Below are 22,553 nucleotides of genomic sequence, written 5' to 3' on the forward strand. Positions count from 1 at the left end.
GCAGACCACTGACCCGGGGTTCCCAGGGATTGCCACATAACCAGGTCCGGAGGATTTCTGTGGAAGCGTGGTGGGTGGTTTTCTTGGGGAGAGTGTCCTTTAAAAGTTTGTCTTCTTGTTGGAAGAGCTCAGGGTGGGGAAAATGTTCCTCTTGGGGCAGGTCAGGTCTGGGATGGTTTCTGAGAAGCTACAGAACAGCTGGCAAGGATGAAAACCCTACATGTGGGTGGTCAGTGGTGAGGTAGGACTAGGTTGGCTCACAGGGAAAGGGTCCTGATAACGTGGGAGGGCTTTGGGCCAGAGGGACACCCGAGAGCTGTTCTGCAAGACACTTGAGGACGTGGTGGGATCTGGAAATGGACAGCAGGACAGGGGTGGGGATCATGTGTCTTGCACTGCAACTTTCTTTCTCTTCTGTCCTGTTTCTGCCAGTCCACACTCGATGTGAGGAGGACAATGGGGGCTGCTCCCACCTGTGTCTGCTGTCCCCGAGGGAGCCTTTCTACTCGTGTGCCTGCCCTACTGGTGTGCAGTTGCAGGACAACGGAAAGACGTGCAAGGCAGGTGAGGTGGAGCGTTGGCACCGGCAGGGGGCCCGGCCTTGGGGGGGGTGGCTGTGAGGTGGGGCACTGGCACTGGTTTGGGGGAGTGGCTGTGAGGGGGAGTGCTGGCACCGGCAGGGGGCCCGGTCTGGTGGGGATGGCTGCCACTGTCTTGGGTATCCCCAAGTAAATATGGTGACCTCTTTACAAAGGTCTGCTTGCTTTTTTGAAGCCTCTGAGCATTGTTACCTCTGGAGCTGGGGTTCATGGTCAGCTCTTGGCTGTGTTTGACCCATGAACCAACTCTTTGGGCATCTTGGGTCTCGTCAAAAAGTGACGTCCTGACCTAGTAGTACCCTCAAAGTGCCGAGCACGTCAATGTGTGGTCACACCTTAAAAGTTAGCTGTTCTGAGTTTTTAGCCAAAAGCCATTAGCTGTAAAAATCGAAAGATGGCAGCATTGGTGGCCGCTGTGTGGCGCCTGACTGCGCTTTCCTCTTCAGTACCATTTTTGTCCACTGAGAGCAACATCCATGGCATTATAAGTGCAGACATGCGATTTGGTTTGGCTCTCCTGCATCTTTGTTGTTTATTTTTCTTCTTGTGGCTCCTTCCCCTGATTCTTCCCTCTCTATTAACGCCCCTGTGCAAATGTGGCTCCCAGATCAGCCTTGTTGAATGTTTTCTTTCTGACTCAGTGTTGACTTCCTCTTTTTTACATATTTCTTTTCTTTCCTTTCCTTTTCTGAGATTATAACTAATTACATCATTTCCCCCTTTGCTTTCTTCCCTCCAAACTCTTCTATATACCACTCCTTTCTCTCTTTCAAATTCATTCTTTTTATTAATTGTTACATGTGTATGTGTGTGTATGCATATACATGTGTGTATACATATATTCTTAAATACAACTCAGTCTGTATGATGTTACTTTTTACAGTAAGGTATGAAATATAAACTTAGTCTGATCATTTCATATGGGATAACCAATGGTGCACTCTTCCCTGGAGAAGACTGTTCCTCCTGCTCTCAGTGTTCCTTAGTGGCCTGGATTTCTTTGTATAACGTTGAGGTCTCATTGACTTTCCTTGTCTACTTTAGCCTGCCTATTGTTGTCCTTTGTAAAGACAGGATTTCATTATGTAGCTCTGGCTATCCTGGAACTTGTTACATAAACCAGGATGGCCTCAAATTCATAGAGATCCACCTGCCTCTGCTTCCTTAGTGTTGGAATTAAAGGCTTGTGCCCTCATATCCATTGATTCACCTCTGATTCACACACCTGCTACCTTTGCTGCTCCGGGGCTCCTGGTGTCATTATCGCAGCGTTCTCATCGCAGGGGAATGCATTTCCTGCTGTGCTTCCTCAGGTAGCTTGCTCTGGTTCCCCTAGACTTAGAGATGCTGCCCAGTGCTGCCCAGCCTTGGGAATGAGTCAGGGGTCAGAGGACGGCTCCCTGGGTTGTTGCGGATCCTCCCTTTTTCCTTCTTAGGCAGAGCCTGATTCCTGCAATCATTGCTCCACTCCCACAAAGACAGGGGAGGCGACTGGCTACCTGCCACCACACCTGGTCCAAGCAGCTTCCTAGAAACTGTCTCCTGGTGTCGGTGTTTGTGGGTGCAGGGCTGTCCTCGCTCAGCCCTAGCTGAGTTCAGCCCAGGGTGTGACTCTGAGGGTTTCCTGGCTCCTGCTGTGTGCTCTGCAGTGTGGGTCTTAGATTGTAGATAGTGTTGGGGTTGGAGCCAGGTCCTTCAGTGACTCAGATGTTCGGAGATCACATTTATACTTTCCTAAGAATTCTGTCTCCACTGGATGTGAAAGGCACTCTTAGAAAGACTGTTGAAAATGTCAAGCAGAAGGGACAAAGCATTTTGTGTCACTCCAAGACCTGCTCAGGTGGGAGTGTGGGACAGGCTGAGGGCATCCCTTTAGCCGGTGTGGACTTATGTATGATAAATCCGATTTTTCCACTTTGGTTGCAGATGCCCTGACTAGGGTGTTCTGTTAAAAGGAGGGAGGTGATGCCAGGCGGTGGTGGCACACAGTTGGGAGGCAGAGATAGGCAGATCTCTGTAAGTTTGAGACCAGCTTGGTCTGCAGAGCAAGTTCCAGGACAGCCAAGGATACATAAGGAGGGAGCTGTTTCCAGATGAGATAAGGTATGTGTCCTGGTTAGGATTTTACTGCTGTGAGAAACACCTTGATCAAAAACAGCTCAGGGCGGAAAGGTTTGTCTGTCTCACAGGTCACAGTGTTACAGTCCATCATGAACACATCAGGGTGGGAACTTAGGCAGGAACTGAGGCAGAGGCCCTGGAGCGACCCTGCTTCCCGCTGATATCTCATGCCCGCTCTGCCTGCTTTCTTAGGAAACGAGGACCACCTGCCCAGGGATGGACCCACCCATACCAATCACTAATCAAGAAAATGCCCCCTGGCCGGGCAGTGGTGGCGCACACCTTTAATCCCAGCACTCGGGAGGCAGAGGCAGGCGGATCTCTGGGAGTTCGAGACCAGCCTGGTCTACAAGAGCTAGTTCCAGGACAGGCTCCAAAACCACAGAGAAACCCTGTCTCGAAAAACCAAAAAGAAAAAAAAAAAAAAAAAAGAAAATGCCCTGTAGACTCCCCTCACTCAGATGGAAGCATTTTCTTTTCCTTTTAAAATTTTATGCTGGGTGGTGGTGGTGGTGGCTGCACCTGCCTTTAATCCCAGCCCTCTAGAGGCAGAGGCAGGTGGATCTCTTGAGTCTGAGGTCAGCCTGCCCTACAGAGCAAGTTCCAGGACAGCCAGGGCTACACAGAGAAACCCTGTCTCAAAAAATTCAAATCAGAACAAAGCAAAAATCTTATTTATTCATGTTTGAGAATTTGATATAATATATTTCAATAGTATATGCTCTCTTCTCCCAGTTCCTCCTAGGTCCTCCCCATTTCCCTACCCACCCAAATGCATATTCTTTCTCTCTCTTAAAAAAAAAAAAAGGCACACACAAAATAAACTGGAGTCCAGTTTGTGATGGAGAGCTACTCCTGAGCGTGAGGCCTGCCCTGGAGTCACCCTGCTGAAGGAAACCAGCTTTCTCTCTCCCAGAAACTATTGATTGCAAAGAGCTTCTTGACTTGGGGCGGGACTTCATGCCCACCCCCATCTCTGCCAGGGGATTTGTCTGACTTGAACTTGTGCATACTGTCTAGTCTCTGTGAGGTCATGTGTGCATCTGACCTGCTGTCTGGAAAATGCTGCTTCCTCCACCACTGACTCTCGCAGTCTCTCCCCCTCCTCTTCCGCACAGATCCTCTGGGCTTTGAGAGGAGCGGTGTGGAAAAGACATTCAGTTTAGGGCTGAGTGCTCCAACCTTGGAGGCATTTTTTCTAGTTGAAGTTCCCTTTTCCCAGGGAAACCCTAGTTTTTGTGTCAAGCTGACAAAAAACTAGGGGAGTACAGGGTGTGCCCCAGAGTTCTGTGTGAGGATAGGACCGAGAGTCCCTGTTTTCTCTCAGGAATTCCCAGCCTTGCCTCCTTCAGGACTTCCTGTCTGCTGGATCCCTTGGGCAGTTCCTGGGCTGCTAGAACTACCCTGGAACTAGAACTGCTAGAGAGAATCAAGAATCCAGAGTTAGGCTGGGGATGTGGCTTGGTGGTAGACTCTTTGCTGAGTATGCTTGAAGGTGCCATACAAATCAGAGTAATGTGGATTCTGTCCTTGAGAAGCCTAGGGTCTACTTGGAGGAGGACCTATCTACACACACCCACAGCTCTCAGCCTAAGAGGCAAGCTTCAGTGAGGTGGCCATCCATGCACTGTGTCTGTGCTCTTTGCAGGCTGTTAGCATCCCTTGGTGTGCATCGCTTTGCATGCTGCAGGGTGTGGTGCTGTGTAGAGTACAGATTTTGCCTGTTGAGATGCTCTGTGTACTGACTGTACATACATACTCTCTGTATGATTGGTTTTGGGTAAGGCAAAGCAAAGAGACCACTAAATCCTGCCATCTTCTTGTGTTTGGTGGTGTGGTCTTGAGGTTCTGGTGGCACCTTCCCACACTCCCATTAACTGGGGGCAGAAGGAACAAATGCTTGTGTAGCCAGTTAGTGGAGTGGTATCCCTCATGACCCTGAGCTGCTCTCTCTCCTTCTGAGAGGTAAAGAGAGCAGAGTGGCCCCCTGGGCGTGGCTGGAGATTGAGTGAGAAGCGTGTGCATATGGAGGCTGGCGTTAGACGTGGAACAGTTTTCTCTGTCACTCTGTACCTTATATATACACCTTAGTTCAGCCACTCTAGATAGCTAGCGTGGTCTGGGGACCCTTTCTCTGACAGCCCTCCGCAGAACGAGCAGAACGAGCCATCCACCGAGCCATCTCTCCAGCTCAATGCAACTTTTTTTTTTTTTTAAAGATAGGATCCTCTTGGGCTGGAGAGATGGCTCAGAGGTTAAGAACACTGACTGTTCTTCCAGAGGTTCTGAGTTCAATTCCCAGCAACCCCATGATGGCTCACAACCGTCTATAATAAGATCTGGTGCCCTCTTCTGGCCTGCAGGGACAAATACAAACAGAATGCTGAATAAATAAATCTTTTTTTTTTTTTAAAAAAAAAAAAAAAACAAGATAGAATCCTCTTATGTAGCCTCGGCTAGCCTGAAAATCCAGTGTGTAGTCCAGGCTGCCCTCAAATTCATTTCTCCTGACACTGCTTCTCAAGAACTGGGATTACAGACATGTACTATCATGTTAAAAAACAAAACAAGGCTGGGGGTGGTGGCGCACATGTAGTTCCAGACCAGCCTGGTCTACAGAGCTAGTTCCAGGACAGGCCCCAAAGCTACAGAGAAACCCTGTCTCGAAAAACATAAAACAACCCCCCCCCCCAACAAACCAAACAAAAACATCAAAACTTCTCACATTGTTAGGGTGAGAACAGAGTGCATACCTGTCCTTTGCGCTCAGGAGCTTTGGGGTCTCTGCTTCCTGTCCTCCAGCTCTTCTGAAGTGGCTGCCGCTCAGCAGAGGGTCTCATAGCAAGTAACCTGCTCTCTCCCAGATCAGTCAGGGCTCTGTGTGGCCTGGGGTGGCTGTGTTGTAGATTTTCCCCATCAGGGACATCCCTGACCCTAGGAAGCTGGAAGCTGAGAGCCCTGTGTGTTTGGCCTGGGCCAGTCTCCCTCCCTGCCCCCACTGGAACAGCCTCCACAAGCAGCTGGCTTTGGTTTCCCCCATGTTTTTCCAATTATGTGGAATGGGCTAAAAACAGCAGTAGCAGGGGCCTTATTTGGGAGTCGCCACTGCTGACTGCTGACTGCCCTCCGAAGCCTTCAGCTCCCTTGCCGCCAGTGTCTCGGTGTCCCACCTTTTGCGGGCCCTTTGTCCTGTTGTTCTGACTTTTGTCACCTAGGCTTTGGGGCAGTGACTTAACCACACTTGTCCTACTGCCTAGGGTCACAATTCACCAAGACAGAGGACTCTATAACCAGGCAAAGCTGGCTGCAGGACCTGCTGCCATGGGTCCCCTAGATAAAGCCTAGGATGGGCATAGATTTGGGTATTTACCCCCCGCTGCACTTCTCCTAGACATAGTTTTAACTTGTTTCACTGTTGGGATTAGGAGCAAAAAGAAGGTGGATGGAAGCTGCAGAAAGAACAGAGGGCGTCACTATTGGGTCTGATGGGTAGGTGGGACAAATCCTCATGTCTGTCCGTCTGTCTGTCTGTCCATCCATCCGTCCATCCACCCACCCAGGCAGATTAGCCAGATGGGCAGGCAGCCCTCAGCCAGGGCCAAGAATAATGGGCGTGTTTGTTCCCAGAGTCTGGCTGGCTAGTCACTTATCAGGGAAGTAGGTCAAAGGGAAAAGAAAAGAGGTCCTGTGGGGGAGTCAGCTCTGCAGCCTTGATTGGCATTGACTTTGCAAACAGAAGGCAGCTGCTGTTCTCAGCCATGGACTGTGAATTTTTAATAGCAAGAAAATCTGATCGGACAGTCTGGAGACTGTGTGGCCAGCCTGCATGCTATCCTGTTGTGTTTCTGTGTTACCAGGTGTAACTGTATCAGAAGCACACACTTTCTCAGTGTCCCATGAGATCAGCTCTGACAGTTGATACTTTTGTGTAACTTCCACCCAGCTAGGGAGGGTTTTCATCACGCAGAAAATACCCCAAGCCGCCCCCCCCATCTGACTCTGATTTCTTTTCTTTTGTGTGTTTGAGTCCTTTGCCTGCATGTTTGTCTGTGTACCACATGCATGCTTGGTACCTAAGGAACTGGTAAGCCATGTGATTGTTGGGTATCAAACCCGGGCCCTGTGCAAGAATAGTGCTCTTAACCCCTGGGCTAACTCTCAGCTTCTTCATCTCACTATAAGGCAGATAGCTCCCTGCTGCTCTGAGGTAGGCCCATGCCACATACTAAGAATGGTAAACTTTCCCTGGGGTCTGGGCATAGCTGGCACAGTGCCAGCTACCACTTAGTGCTTCCTGGCTGTGATGACCAGCGTGACAGAGACTGACATTGTGCTGTGATCATTGCTTCAGTCTGACTCCTGTCCCCCTCTCTCCTATAGCCCAAGTCCAGCCTGAAGTCCTTCTGGTGCACTCTTGGTTTTTGGTGAAAAGTTTTGGGTTTACAGGGTCCTGACCCTGCAGTGACCCCTAGACTCCCAGAGAAAGCGCCAGTCCCCCCTGCTTTTTCTGGCATGAGACTCCCTGGACTTGTGGTTGCCAGCAATTAGAAGGAACCTTGCCAGGCCCAAAGTACTCATCTGACACTTGGGCCCCCCGCTTGTCTTCAGAGAAGCGTTTAGGTTCCAGCTCCTAGCCTCCAATCCTTGTTTACCCTGTACCTCCCGTTCCCTGGAAATGGATGGTTAGTTCCTTCTGGCCCTGCTGCCTGGCCCCTCTTCCTGTGCCTGGGTAGCCATTGCTCCAGGCCTCCCTCCAGGACCTGCTTTGATGCCAGGTTTCCTTGGCTCTACTGTAGGCCCTGTGAGGGATGGCATGTGCCTTAGGTTCTGCTCCCAACTCTGCTACGAAGGACAAATGTATTCGCCTCTCTCACTTCAGCTTCCTACTGGACCAGGGTCAGGGGCTAGGAATTGGGATACGTTGTTAAATGCAGTGGCAAGAGCTGAGGTTCTCTGGTATCCCTGGGCTCTGTAGCAGCTAGCTGGGATGCATCAGGTGGGACCTTGCTTGTTCTCTCTGGACCACTCTCAGGAACATGGTGGGTGTTAGAGTGTGTGGGTTCTGGCCTCAATTCTTTCTCTGTGGCTGTGAAGTCTGGGTTCTTTTACTTTATCCACTTGGGAATGTCATCTGCGATCCCAGCTCTGAACTTGTAAGCTGTATTTTATTTTATTTATTTTAGTTTTATGAGATCAGGTTGACCTTCAGCTTGTGATGATTTTCCTGCTTCTGCCTTCCAAGAGCTAGGACTGCAGATATGTACCACATGGTTGCTTTGAATCATGTGGGCTGTGGATAGTCAACACTGGCCTAAGGAGAAAAGGGTGTCTTCATATAGCTCAGTGTATTAGACTCTTTGGACCCTGGCCAGCCACCAAGTGATGACAGTAGTGTATTCCCGGGGTGGAGACTGCTGCCATAGCTCTCAGCCCTACCTTCCTTCTCCCCTCCTGGAGCTGCTTGGGAAATCTTTGGACTGGCTTTGCTTCCCAGGTGGGGACTGTGCACAAAGGTGAGCGCATGCTCACAGCCGCCAATGGGGCTGTGGCTTCTGTCTCATGGTTTCTGTCCACCCTGCCTGGGGCTGCCTTCTGCAGAGTCTCCTGATGCAGAGGGCACAGCTGTCCATTAAGCTGTAGCCAGCTCTAAGAGCCGCAGGACTGCATGTGACCAGCAGTAAAAATAACTACACTGGGGCTAGAGGGCAAGCATGTGTTGTATTCTATTGGAGGACGTGAGTTCAGTTCCCAGCACCTCTGTCTGGCAGCTCTAGGGTGTCTGACCTCTGCGGGCAGCTGCACTCATATTCTCTCTCTGACACACACATGCACACACACACACATGCACACACACACACATGCACACACACACACATGCACACACACATATACCCATCCATATGCGCGCGTGCACACACACCCCAAAACTTACAAAGAAAACAGAAAAAGGACTGCTGTATCTAGAACACTACTGTGTTCCTAGACCCAGAAAGACTGGCTTTTTGGAAGAACTGAACCTTGTAACTGAAGCAGTATGTATTAGGCACTTTCTTTGTAACCTGACAAAAGCACTTTGAGAAGGGTTTATTTTGGCTCACAGTTGGAGCGCACAGTCCATCATGGCGGGAAGGATGGCAGCAGGGCTGTGAGGTCACTGATCATATTGCAGTCAGGGAGCAGCGTGAGGTGAGTGCTGGAGCCTAGTGTACTGAGATCTCAGCCCGTGGGTGTGTGCTGCCTACCTTCAGGGTGACCTTCTCAGCTAGACCTCTCTGGAAACACTCACAGCACACAGAGGTGTGTCTCCCAGATGATTCCAAGTCCTGTCAAGCTGAGCATGAAGACCGTTGCATGGTGCCCTTCTGCAGCTAACTCACCTTTATGGCCTTTATAGTCTCCCCACCCTCTGCCTCAACCCTAATTTGCCCAGTAAAGCCATACTTGATGTGTCACCTCTGACCTCCATGAGGGTCTCCAGGGGGTGTGTTATTGCTGTAGGGAATGGGGGTCTGTGCTGGGGCTAAAATCAGGGCTTTGCCATAGACTCTCTAGCCTTGATGGGGGACTGTCCGCACTTTAGTCCGGATCCGCTCCAGTAGCTTGCTCAAGGTGCTCAGTAGAGAATGTGCTTGGGCACTGACATGGGGCTGCTTTCCTTCAAGCTTATGGTGACTGGACAGTACTGCTGGTGTAAGACCCTCTCGGTGGCCCGAGGGTCATGGTAGAGAGGGAAAGCAGACATATAGGTGAGAACCAGTGAGGAACTGTCACTGGGAAATGGAAGAGGAGGGGGTCCATCTGCAAGAGGCCTAAGATTGCCTTTGCCTTTCTTCTCTCTGGTCATTCTGTGCTCCTGGGCAGCAAGTGACTTAGTTGAGAGCTATGCATTCAGCCCAAAGCTCAGGCCTGGTGTCTGCTGGGCCATTCCCGATGAGCTAAAACTTCCTGTGCTTACTTGTGGGGCTCCTTAGGGTGAGCCATATAGGCAGGCAGTCACTTGGGTCTTGGGGTTATAAGCATAGCCCAAGACAGGCCCGGCCACTTCCTTTGGGTCTGTGACCCTGTGGTCATTAGCAGGGTTTCCCAGGCCAAGGTACTGGGCTGCGGTCTTGGCATTTGTCTAACCACTTACCCCCCAGGGGGCAGAGGAGAAACTTAATCAATTGCTAAAAAACAGAAAGAATCTGGCTACCAGCCAAATGGGAAGCCGCAGGGCCGGCTGTTTTCGGCCTTTCAGACAGCAGAGTGAACGGAGACCCATACAGCCTCAGGCCTAGGCCGTAAGGAAGCAGCAGCTCGTGCCTGCTGGGAGGGCAGCTGAGGAGACCGGGACAGAGAAGGGCTGGACCGCAGCTGCCCTCAGATCTCAGCTTTCTATCTTAATGAGAAGGAAGTTGGCAGGGCAGAGCCACAGGGGTCATGGATGCCTCCCAGACTGTGTGGAGCCTCACTGAGGGGCCACGGCCCTTTAGGGGCAGCCTATGACCTTGGGATTGTGGTGGACTGTGTGGGAGGGTTGGCTGTGAGGTGACCAGGGTTCTGCCTGGGGAATCGGCCTTCTCTTTTGTATTAATTGGGTCTTGCATCCCCAAGATGAATTGTTATTTTGCTTGTAGAGATAAAAGGCCCTGGAGAAATGAGCTTTTCAGTTCCCACATGTCCAGTGGTTGTCCCAGGCTTCAGCAAAGGCCCCTGAAGACCATGGGGTCACACTTTTAGATTGTGGATGTGATTTTTGGCCCCATCCTGCTTTTCACCTTGTTCTTCCCTTCATATTGAGACCCCAGCAGTTATAGCCACCTGTTCCCAGCCCTGGCTCCAGGACTTTGCTTTCTTAAGTGGTTCCATGGAAAAAAGCCTTGCATCCCTCCTAGACGGAGACCCCTCCCAGGATCTACCTGACCCCAGTTCAGAAGCCTTTTTTTTCCATATAAGGAAAAGTTTGTTTACCACAGAAAGGAAACCATTAATATAAACCGGAAAGACGATTTATAAAGTATTATCTATGTGTATGAGTGTTTTTCCTACATGTGTGTGTCCCATATGCATGTCTGATACCTGCAGAGACCAGAAGAGGGTGTCTGATCCCCTGGAACTGGAGCTACAGGTGTTTGTGAGCCACCATATGGGTGCTGGGAATTGAATCCAGGTCTTCTGCAAGAGCAGCCGGTGCTTTTAACTGCTGAGAGTCTCTCCAGCCTGGTAAACAGGAACATTTAAATGATCCATAGTGGCCGGGCGGTGGTGGCGCACGCCTTTAATCCCAGCACTCAGGAGGCAGAGGCAGGCGGATCTCTGTGAGTTCAAGGCCAGCCTGGTCTACAAGAGCTAGTTCCGAGACGGGTACCAAAGCTACAGAGAAACCCTGTTTCGAAAAACAAAACAAAACAAAACAAAAAACAAAACAAAACAAAAAAAACGTTCCATAGTTCTGCTGCCTGAATGAAGCTGCTTGAAACAGCCCCATATTTCTACTTTTTCTCTAAAAAGTTTTTATTGGGTATTTATTTATTGTTTTATTTGTACGTGTGTACATGTGCCGTGCTGTGTATGTGGAAGTCAGATGACTCAGAGGAGTTGGTTCTCTCTACCACGTGGGTCCTGGAGATTGTACTAGGTCACCATGCTTGGTGGCAGGCACCTTCATCCACTGAGCCATCTGGCTGGCATGGTTTCCACCTCTTCCGTGTGTATATTCAAGTCCAAGTGCACATTTGTTCACCATGTATGCAGACTCATCTCACTCCTTACAATCCAAGAGTGTTTCCTGATCCATAGAGAGCCTCTGTGACATCTGCGATTTAAAATTAACCTCTCCCTCCCTCTCTCCCTCCCTCTCTCCTTTCTTTCCCTCCTTCTTCCCTTCCCCTCTTTCTTGTATATTATGGAATATCTAGAGCAGTGGTTCTCAACCTTCCTAATGCTGTGACCCTTCAATATAGTTCTTCATGTTGCTGTGACCCCTAACCATAAAATTATTTCCATTGTTACTTCATAACTGTAATTTTGCTGTTATAAATCATAATGTAAATATCTGATATGAAGGATTTTGATATGCGACCCCTGTGAAAGGATCATTTGACCACCGAATGGGTCTCAGTCCACAGATTGAGAACCACCAGTCTAGACTGCTCACAGGTTCTCCTTTTTTCTTTTTCTTTTTTTTTGGGGGGGGGGGGGCGGGAACAGGGTTTCTCTGTATAACCCTGACTGTCCTGGAACTCATTCTGTATATCAGGCTGGCCTCAAACTCACAGAGAACTGTCTGACTTTGCCTCCTGAGTACTGGGATTAAGGATGTGCTCCATATCACCGGCCAGGTTCTCCTCTTTGGGGTTGGGTTTTGCTGTCATCCTGAGCTGTGGTGACTGTGTGTGGGTCTGTGTGCACTGGAGCTTCTATCCCCGGGCTCTGAGCTGTGCTCAGAGGGGCAGCAGGTCCTGTCTGCTGTCCAGAAAGCCTGAGTGGCTGTGACACTTGCAGAGGCTACAGCACACTAGACTTTATAGGCTTTCCTGCCACTCAGCCAGTGTGTTACCGGAAGCTACTTGTTTTCATGGTTATTGACTGTGCTTTCCTTTCCTTCCTCCCTTCTCTTCCCCTTCCCTTTCCATTTCCCGTTCCCTTTTCGCTCCCTCCTTCCCTCCCTCCTTTCCTTCCTATCTTTGCTCTTTCTTGTTAAAAGATTTTATGTGTATGAATGTTTGCCTGCATGTATGTGCCCTGTGTGTGCAGTGATGATGGAGGCCAGAAGACAGCATTGGGACCCCTGGAACTGGAGTTACTGGTCATTGTGATCTGCCATGTGGGTTCTGGGAACAGAGCACAGACCAATAAGAGTTCATAACTGCTGAACCAGCTCTCCAGCCTCTATTTTATCTTATGTTTTATTGTATGTGGATGTGCCCATGTATACCACAGTACCCATGGGACAGCTTTGTTCTCTCCTTCCACATTTGTACGGGGTCCAGGAATTGAACTCAGGTCTTTATGTTTGCTTATTAAGAGCTTTTTACCCAGTGTGCCATCTCGTTTGCCCCAATTCTTACTTCTTTTACAAGGGTTAATGCTCCCCAGCCACAAACCACAGGGCTCGCTCAAGGTTTCCCTACAGCTTGAGGGCTCAGGATATTTGCTTTTTTACACAGATAACGAGAAAATCAGAAGTATGCTCTGTGACACACGGGATGATAACAAAGTTCATGCAGTAATGTTCATAAGTGAGATTCTGTTTGTGCGCAGCCGTAAGCTCTCACTTCAGTGCTGCCCGTGACTAGACTCTTTCCTGGAGATGTTTGTCCTCCCTGGTCCCTAATGGGAAATATTTGCCAGTCTTGTTAGAGAACCCCAGGTCAGCCCTGTGGCCCTTTGAGCTTGTTTCCTTCTTTTTATTTTTATTTTTATTTTTTTTTATTTTCGAGACAGAGTTTCTCTTTGTAGTTTTGTAGTTCTTGTCCTGGAACTAACTTTTGTAGACCAGGCTGGCCTCGAACTCACAAAGATCCTCCTGTCTCTGCCTCCCGAGTGCTGGGATTAAAGGCGTGCGCCACCACCACCCAGTTTAGCTTGTTTCCATCTAGGCTTTTGTTTGAGGGCGGCAGTCTGTCCTGCTGTCTGTGTCTATGGTTGGAATGCTATTGCATGCACAGCGTGCTGTTTTTCTTACGGCTTCCTTAAGGACAGGCTGGGTTTGGAGTTGCCTGGTGCCCTGTGTGTCCTCAGCAGAGTCCTCAGCAGAGTGTGGCCCAAGGGATTCACCTCCCTCCCCCATAGCGCCCATGCTGGCCTCTGAGCTCAGCTTATACTTAACTGCTGTGCTGCCCACCCCTGCTTCCGAGTGATCACTGTGCCTTTGTCCAGCTGTCCCTTCTGCTTGGGTTCCTTCTGAAGCTTCCTACCACAGCACCTATGTGTGACCTAGTTTGTACGCCATGCCTCTTTTGAGGTAATCCAATGAAGCTGAAGCACTGTGCAGATGGTGGTCCACAGAGCACGTCCACTTAGGAGGAGGGCCATAGAGACACACAGGGCAGTCAGCTGTGTGAAGCCGGAGGCAGGAATCAGAGTGATTGGCAGTGAACCAAGGAACGCCAAGTATTTCCGGCAACACCAAGAGCTGAGGGAGGCAGGAAGGACCCTCCCTTGGAGCCCAGGGAGAGAGTTGGCCCTGCTGCACCTGACTCCTGACTTCTGAACTCGTTAAAATCACGGGTTAGGGTGTGAAGGCTGTACCCTGTGTCTGGCACCTGGCCTGCAGTGGGAATGCTCCCTCCTGTGTCCTGTGTGTTCCTGGAGGAAGTCGAGAAGCCAGGTGTCCACACAGTAGGTCTAGGGTTGTCAGTGCCTACTACAGAGAGAGGAAGGTTTCACTTTCAGGAAAGGGCCTTGCTACCAGTCTTCACCACCTGTGGAGAAAGAAAGATAATTGTAAAAAACAAGTCTTTGCTCAAACTTTCCGTTTCTAAATGGTTTGCTTCCTTGATGTCTAAACAAATATCATTTGCTGGTTCTGCAGGCACCAAGCAGTAAGCACGCCTCTTCTTTATGGCTGGCGCTGTTTGTTGTCCACCTGGCCTGCCCCAGGCCTGCAGCACCAGGGTTTTTGTTATGACCTCACTTTAAAAGACCCTTCTCAGAGGCCAGCCATGGGTGCCGGCCTTGGCAAACATTGGTGGGAGGCTCCTCTGCGGCTGCCCTTTGCTGGCCTGACCTTGGCCAGAGCCCTGGAAGTCTGTGTACTGAGCCCAGCCCTCACACCTTGGGTACATGGCTGAGATGTGGCCCTGTCTCGGGCATCCTGTTGTGGTTTCTGTATTTTTCTTGGCATCACTAAAAATGCCTCAAATTGCTGTGCAGCCTTGGAGTTCCAGAGGACCTCCTGCTCATCATGATGGAGTCACTAACAGCCTCAGGGTTAGCTCCGCAATGAATTACTGCTGCAGTCGCCAAGACTTAATTCACAGTCTTTCTCGGGTGACTGGGAGGCGGCCTTGTTCCTGGGTGTGCTCTAAGACCTTATATTTACTTAACTCGCAGAGGGCTAGGGCCCGTGTGGAGTCCTTGGGGCATTCTGCTGGATTCTTTCCTGGGATGGCAGAGGCTCCTGAGCCAGAGAGCAGCCTCTCAGGCCTCCACAGCCCCTCTCCTCTCCTTCTCCACTCCCTTGCTGTATTTCATGGCTACAGTTTGAGATTGTTGATTCTTTCTTGGTCTTGTTCTCTTTGTGGTCTCTGCTCTGTGACCCTGGGAGTGTGAAAGGGCTCGAGAGTCTGTTTTTCCCACCTCTTCCTTTGCTATAGTGGGTCTAGGCTGATGTTAAAGTAGTTAGCTACCCATAGATACTGGTGGTGTGACCAAATTGGTTGCTTCTGACAAATTTCTTGCACCCACTCCTCAGGTGGCTCAAGAGATCTTCCCACTTGCTGCTGCGCGGCCCTTGAGCCAGGAACTTGGCCCCTCTCTGTACCAGGTTTCTCAACCATACATACTTCATGGCAGAGTCACACCTAATGTGAAGATGGTCCTCATATAGGTGGCTGCATTAGGATTGCGGGGACAGGGTTAGCAAAACAGGTTCGAATGTGGTATTGGGAGCAAGTGTCAGTTTCCACGGGGGATCATTGATTCTGAAGTGTTCCATGGGAGCACTGTGAATCCAGGGGACAGTTGCCGCACACTGTCCCTTATAGAGGCTCTGACAGTTAGGGCCGTTCCTGGCCCTTCTTGGGCATCTTCTATAAGCAGACCTCTCTTATCCATCGAGCTGACATCTGGCTCAGTGTTAGAGCCAGAAAGTGACTCAAGGGCCACCTGGCCGGTGAAGAAATAAGCCCAGAGACTGGACCCTGCCAGATGCTCACACCAGGTAGGTTCTGCTCCAGGACTGTGTCTCCATGCAGGTTTGACCCCTGTTCATTGCAGGAAAGAGTCCATACCAGTCCCCATGATTTTGTGGGTTGGGTACCCTGCCAGGCTGTCCACAGAGGCCCAAAAGATCAGAAGGTGGTGTGTGACCTGGGCTGTGAAGGACATGTCAGCAGTTAGCAGATCATGTGGGAATGGAGCCCAGAGGAGGACAATCAGTTGAGATTCCAAGTTACGCTTTCCTTCCTTCCCAACATGGACCTTTCTTAGGCAGCTGGAATTTGGGCCAAGGGTCTCTGTGGCTTTTGGGCTTTAAGGACTCCCACAAGTGCTACTTCGCCTCACTTCTTTACCTGGTGCCTCAGTTTCCCCAGCCCTGTGTAGGAAGTTGTTGTATTTAATCCCTTTAATGAAGGAATCAAAGCAGGTGTCCTGACCCTGAGGGACCTTAGCCAGCCAGGATGGGTACAGGCAGCTCTCTGCTATTTGACAGCAACATGGTCAGACGTGACTGATACCGGACTGTTGGCTTGGGGGCTGGCGTGTGAGGGAAGTCCCAGCTGTTGTCACTGCTGCAAAATGCTTCTTAACTGTAGGCGCATGGCCCTGTGCTGCTGGAAGTCATCTTTGGCCCTGACGTTCTTGGTTCTGTGGATACTAGAGAACAGTAAGGGCTGGAAGGAATGACTGGCTGTGTTACAACTCTGGGAGGGAGCTATACGCTGACCCAAGTAGCATCGGGAGGCATTGTGTCATGGTTGAGGTCATGCTTGGGTCCACAAGTCTGCATGAGGCTCTGTGGGCATCTCTCTGAGATGCTTTGCTGGAGGGTTGAAACAGAGGCAGATGCCCACACTGCTCTGTACCAGGTGCTGGGGTGCCCAGGTCATTCCTTTTCTCAGGTCTGTGTCCTAAGACCTCCTCCCCCTCCCCCCGCCAATATAGTATCTCACTATGTAGCCCTGGCTGTCCTGGAACGCACTGTGTAGACCAAGCTGACCTGGAGCTCACAGAGATCCACTTACCTCTGCCTTCTAAGTGCTGCGATTAAAGGTGTTCACTACCACTACAACCCTTTTACTAGTGAGTCTTAAAAAATTATTATTACTTTTTTAATGTTCATTAGTGTTTTTCTTCCATGCATGTCTGTGTGAGTGTCAGAATCCCTGGAACTGGACTTAGAGACAGTTGTAAGCTTCTATGTGGTTGCTGGGAGTTGAACCCAGGTCCTCTGGAAGAGTAGTCAATGCTCTGAGCCATCTTTCCAGCCTTTGTATTGATTCTTTTTTTTTAAAAAATTCATTTATTCTTACTTTATGTGCATTGATGTTTTGCCTGCACGTATGTCTGCATGAGGGGGACAGATCTTAGAGTTACAGACAGTTGTGAGCTGCCATGTGGGTGCTGGAAATTGAACCCAGATCTTCTGCAAGAACAGTCAGTGCTCTTAACCTCTGAGCTATCTCTCCAACTTCCCTCCTCGTTATATTGCCTCTTAAGGTGTGGTTTCAACTCAGGCCCTAGGGATTGGAGCATGTGAGGGTGCGGCATGCTGTTGGTTCAGAAGAGACTCTAGCAGCCACTTGACCCCCAAGCCTGGCTGTAAGGTCTGAGCCTCACCAAGTAGCCAGATTGGTTAGGGATGATATTCCTGGGGCTGCAGAGCCTGGCATTATCTCACATCAGGAAGGAGATTTGTGAGGGCACTCCTAATATACCTGAGGCTCTCTGCATGGAGCCCAAGGCCACAAAGTGTAAGCAGCAGCTAGGGAGACCTGGGTTCCACAGGTTCTCGTGTCTAGTGCTGAGCTGACTTTGACAGCTCACAGTGGCCCTGAGATAATCCTGGTAGTGTGTTCCTTGTCTGTCTCCTGCGGCAGCCCCATCTATAGACCTTGCTCTGCAGAGGCCACAGTGGGAGGAACTTGTAGGGCTGGGCTGGGCTCGGGGGAGGCAATGCCTGGCTCTGGGGCTGCCTTCCGTTTCTCCCTCAGTTGCCAGGTGTTTCTGAGTGGGCTTACTTCTGTAACAGTGCTTGTGCAGCGGGTGTCCAGGGCCATGCCTGCATTTCAGAGCCAGGCTCCCTCCACCCCAGCACTGTGTTATGTCAGAACTGGGTGCAGGTGACTTGATACAGATTCCTGTCCCTGGCTGGGAACTGGGTGCCTGAACAAGACGGGGCGCCTGCTGTAAGCTGTGTAGGTGGATAGAAGAGGAGAATAGGACTGGCAATTCAGGTCTGGAGCCCTGTGCTTCCAGTAGTTTTTTGTTTTGTTTTGTTTTGTTTTTTTACAGAGGCAGACTTGTCAGGAAAGGGACTAGAGGGCTGGCAAAAACAGCGCTCACACTGGTGGAAGGCAGATGGCCTGCCTAGAGGGCTTCAGGCTGACTATTCAACCTCTCAGTTCTTCTGTGTTATCTTCTGTAAGACAGAAGCCCCCCAGTTGCTATTGTGGTCTAGGGTCCTGGCTGGCCCCACTGGAAGTCCAGGCTCTTGTGCTGGGTCAGCCACAGCGACTGACCTCTGACCTCACTGCTTATGTCTCCACAGGGGCTGAGGAAGTGTTGCTGCTGGCCCGGAGGACGGACCTGAGAAGGATCTCTCTGGATACGCCTGACTTCACAGACATAGTGCTGCAGGTGGGCGACATCCGGCATGCCATTGCCATCGACTATGACCCGCTGGAGGGCTACGTGTACTGGACAGATGATGAGGTGCGGGCTATCCGCAGGGCGTATCTGGATGGGTCAGGCGCACAGACACTTGTGAACACTGAGATCAATGACCCCGATGGCATTGCTGTGGACTGGGTCGCCCGGAACCTCTACTGGACAGATACAGGCACTGACCGAATCGAAGTGACTCGCCTCAATGGCACCTCCCGAAAGATCCTGGTATCTGAAGACCTGGATGAACCTCGGGCCATTGTGTTGCACCCTGTGATGGGGTAAGGCTGGGACTGCAGGTGGGCTATGGGGTGTTCCCTTCTACCCCAGTCCCCCTGAGATGCGCTTGCTAATAAGCAGAGTTCTGAGTCGGTGAGCGAGGTGAGTTTGAAAAGAACATTTCTTGGACGAGCTCCCAGTGCTGCTGATGCAGCTGCTCCTTGACTTTGAGAGCTTGGGCACGGGCCATCAGGTAGTGGGTGAGAAACCCTGGAGGGCTGGGTGAAGGTTTGGTTGGTAAGAGTCTTGCCTCGTAAGCATAAGGACCCAAGTTGGTCCCTAGAATCCACATTAAAAAACAAAAAACCCCAGGGAATTGGGATGCAGCTCAGAGGATTGTTCAGCAGGTAAGTGCTTGCTATGCAGATACGAGGGTAAGAGTTTGGACCTCCAGAAACCCATGTAAATGTCTGGTGGACATGGCTAGGGCAGAGCCTCTGAGACTCCAGCGTCTGTGCCTGGTGGGGAAGGGGATTCCTGAGCGAGAATGTTAACCAAGCAGACCTTGATGGGGAGGGTGCTATGGAGCTCTGATGTTGGGATGGAGCCAGGGAGAGTCTACTTAGTGCAGGGCATGAACCTGTCTAAAAGTCGGGCTGGTCTAGTGTGGTGGCTGTGGGCTTCTGATCGCTGTGAGCACCACGTGTGTTTTCCCCTTTTATGGAGGAACCAGAGCATAGCAGATCCTGCAGATGCCTACAGGTTCTGGTGCCAGAGCTGGATCCTGTCTATCTGTGGGGCCTTGTAAGTCGGAGAGGATGGAGGGGTTATGTGTGGAGGCCCAGAGCAGGTGGGTAGCAGGGTCTTGGGGCCAGCAGCCAATGATGGAGTGTGGGGGAAGGTTCGAGGCTGAAGTAGTCCTTCAGTGACCCTGGGCCCAGTAATTGGCAGAAGAATTTGCTCTGTGGTAGTGACCAAAGCACAGTGTTGTTCCCAAAGAGGATGGATACAGGGAGCAGTGGGGTAACTGGATCTCTCAGGGTGAGGAAGCAGGGGTCTCGTGGTGGTCGGCTCAGATGATGGGTCAGGAGCTTAGGATCTATTCCAGTATACCACCATGAACTCAGTGAGGTCACAGTCCCATGGGTCACAGTGTTCTCCTATGTGAACTGAGCGGGAAGCAGATGCCAGGGTATTTACCCGCCTGTGACATCTGAGCCAAAGAATCCAGGGAAATGGGACAGCCAGTGACGTGTGTATGATCCCAGGTCTAGGGAATAGTATTTCAGACAGGGGGACCAGGAGGATGGTCAGAGGTGGCAGGAGACAAGGCTATATTCTCAGACCAGAGTGGCCTGGATTTTGTTGCATTAAAACTTCTGTCCTCACTAGGTAGTGATGTTGCAGGCCTTTAATCCTAGCACTCAGGAGGCAGGGGCAGGCAGATCTCTCTGAACACGCAGATCTCAAGGCCTGCCTGGTCTATAGAACTAGTTCTAAAACAGCCAAGGTTACACAAAGAGCCCTGTCTCAAAAAACCAAAAATCAAAACAAAACAAAACAAAAAAAACAAAACCAAAAAAACTCTGCCCTCTGCTGCCCTTCAGCTTTTTCCTTGGGTTGAGCACACGTCTCACATCCTGAGTATATGGAGCTTTGCTACCATTTATAGAAGGCTTCCCGCTGCCCTCCTTCCTGATGTTCTGGCCTCTAGCAAATAGGTCACGGATAAGGCTGCCCCAGGCCCTCTGCAGGGTCACTTCCAGAGCTCTCCTATGGGAGGAAATGGAACCTGCTGCCCCTGGGAGCCCAGTACCACCCTGTGCTGTGGGGGTGTCCTGATGTTCCCACCGAGCTTAGGCTGTGTTGGCCAGCAGTTTGGGGGAGGTGTGGCCCTCAGAATTGGGGTGCAGCAGGGACAGAACAGACACCACCATGGTCATTTGCTTTTTCTCTAGCCTCATGTACTGGACAGATTGGGGGGAGAACCCCAAAATCGAATGTGCCAACCTGGATGGGCGAGATCGGCATGTCCTGGTGAACACCTCCCTTGGGTGGCCCAATGGATTGGCTCTGGATCTGCAGGAGGGCAAGCTGTACTGGGGGGATGCCAAGACTGATAAAATCGAGGTGAGTGAAGCCTATGAGGTGAAGGTGTGCCTGAGAACGCATACTCCATATAGGGTAGCATGTGACCAGACTCTTCTTTGTTGTTCCTGAGCTCAAAGTTTCATGCAGAGGCCAAGCCTGGACACCCTGCAACCCGTCCCATGTGTTTGCCATAGATATCAGTAGATAGCTGTGTCCTGCTATGTGGCCGAATGGAATCTGCAAAGAAATAACTTATGGTGGGTTTGGTTTGTGGCTCAGTTGGTAGAGTGTTTACCCAGCATGTGCAGAGCCCTGGGTTCAATTCCCAGCACCGCACACATGGGGCACGGCAGCACGTATCTATATCTGAGCTCTCAGGAGATGGAGGCAGGAGGCTCAGGAGTTCAGGTCATCCTTTACTGCACAGTGAATTTGAGCTCCTGGGATATTAGAGACCTGTCAAAAAATATAAATAAATAAAACCAAACCAAAATGGCTGTGGTTGCACATGTCTTTAATTCCAGCACATGGAAAGCAGAGGCAGATGGGTGGATCTCTGTGAGAGTGAGACCAGCCTAGTCTATATAGTGAGTTCCAGGCTAGCTAGGGAGGCATAGTGAGTCCATTTCAAAAACAAAATGTTTATGGGGCTGGGGGCTGGCTGATGTGATGGTTCATTGGGGAAAGTAGCTGCTGCCAGGCCTGACTGCATGAGTTCCATTCTTGGAACCCACGTGCAGGAGGAAGAGAACCGACTTCTGCAAGTTGTGTCTTGACCTCCACGTATGATCTGTGCCACGTGTGTCCTCCCTGCCTCACACACACAAAGTAAAAAAAGTCTTAATCAAAAGTTAAATATGCAAGTGCTTAAAAAATGGTTTCTGGTGATTTGTTCTGTCAGTCTAAGGAGGTCTGTGCTGGCTTCGAAGGAGGAGGCGGGAGGATTGGTATAAATTTGAGGTCAAGGGGGCTGGAGAGATGGCTCAGTGGTTAGGAGCATTGCCTGCTCTTCCAAGGGTCCTGAGTTCGATTCCCAGCAACCACATGGTGGCTCACGGCCATCTGTGATGAGGTCTGGTGCCCTCTTCTGGCTGGCCTGCAGACATACACGCAGACAGAATATTGTATGCATGATAAATGGATGGATATTTAAAGAAAAAAAAAAATTTGAGGTCAACCTGAGTTACATGGTGAATCCTAGGTCTGCTTGGGCTACAAAGTGGAACCCTGTCTCAAAACAAAACAACCAGAAATGCTGGTCATCTGTAGTGTGGTGTTTTACTTTTTTGGCTTTTTAGTCTTTTTTGGGGGGCCCGCCACCCAGCTCCCGAATAAATTCACTCACAGACGCTTATTCTTAGTTATGAATGCCCGGCCTTAGCTTGGCTTGTTCCTTGTCAGCTTTTCTTAAATTATCCCGATGACCTTTTTTTTTTTTTTTTCGAGACAGGGTTTCTCTGTGGCTTTGGAGCCTGTCCTGGAACTAGCTCTGTAGACCAGGCTGGTCTCGAACTCACAGAGATCCACCTGCCTCTGCCTCCCGAGTGCTGGGATTAAAGGCGTGCGCCACCATCGCCCGGCTTACTGATGACCTTTTGTCTCCGGGCTTTTTCCTTTCCTTCTGTACATCTTACTTTCACTTTTACTCCGTGGCTGGCTGGGTGGCTGGCCCTGACGTCCTCCTCTCCTTGTCCTCTTGCTCTTCCATGCCTCATTTCTCCTTCTGTTTATCCTCTCTTCCTCTCGGTCTGCCAGCCCTGCGTATCCTTGCTCCTGCCTTGCTCTTCGCTATTCAGCTCTTTATTAGGGCCATCACGTGTTTTAGACAGGCCAAAAAAAAAACAAAAAAACCCATATTCACAGCTTTACAGAGTTAAACAAATGCAGCATAAACGAATGTCACACACCTTAAAATAATATTCCCCAACAGTTCTCGGGTGTCCTCCATGCGTCTTAAGATGTAAGGCTGTACTGGAGCCAGTAGCTGCTCTA

At 50.4% G+C, this 22,553-nt stretch overlaps 1 protein-coding gene across 2 annotated transcripts in view; it reads left to right on the forward strand.

Moving 5' to 3' along the window:
• Window positions 1-22,553, forward strand: part of Lrp5 (LDL receptor related protein 5) — a 110,750-nt gene that overhangs the window by 41,886 nt on the left and 46,311 nt on the right. For both annotated transcript variants that reach the window (XM_041661415.1, XM_041661416.1), the window contains 3 exons: window positions 433-564; window positions 18,136-18,532; window positions 20,429-20,600. In XM_041661415.1, the coding sequence (XP_041517349.1) occupies window positions 433-564; window positions 18,136-18,532; window positions 20,429-20,600 (701 nt within the window). The remainder of the gene's footprint in view (window positions 1-432; window positions 565-18,135; window positions 18,533-20,428; window positions 20,601-22,553) is intronic.

The sequence above is a fragment of the Microtus oregoni genome, unplaced genomic scaffold (genome assembly GCF_018167655.1).
Source record: "Microtus oregoni isolate MIOR12 unplaced genomic scaffold, Mior012 000012F_ref0000307, whole genome shotgun sequence".
In the NCBI taxonomy this organism is placed as follows: Eukaryota; Metazoa; Chordata; class Mammalia; order Rodentia; family Cricetidae; genus Microtus; species Microtus oregoni.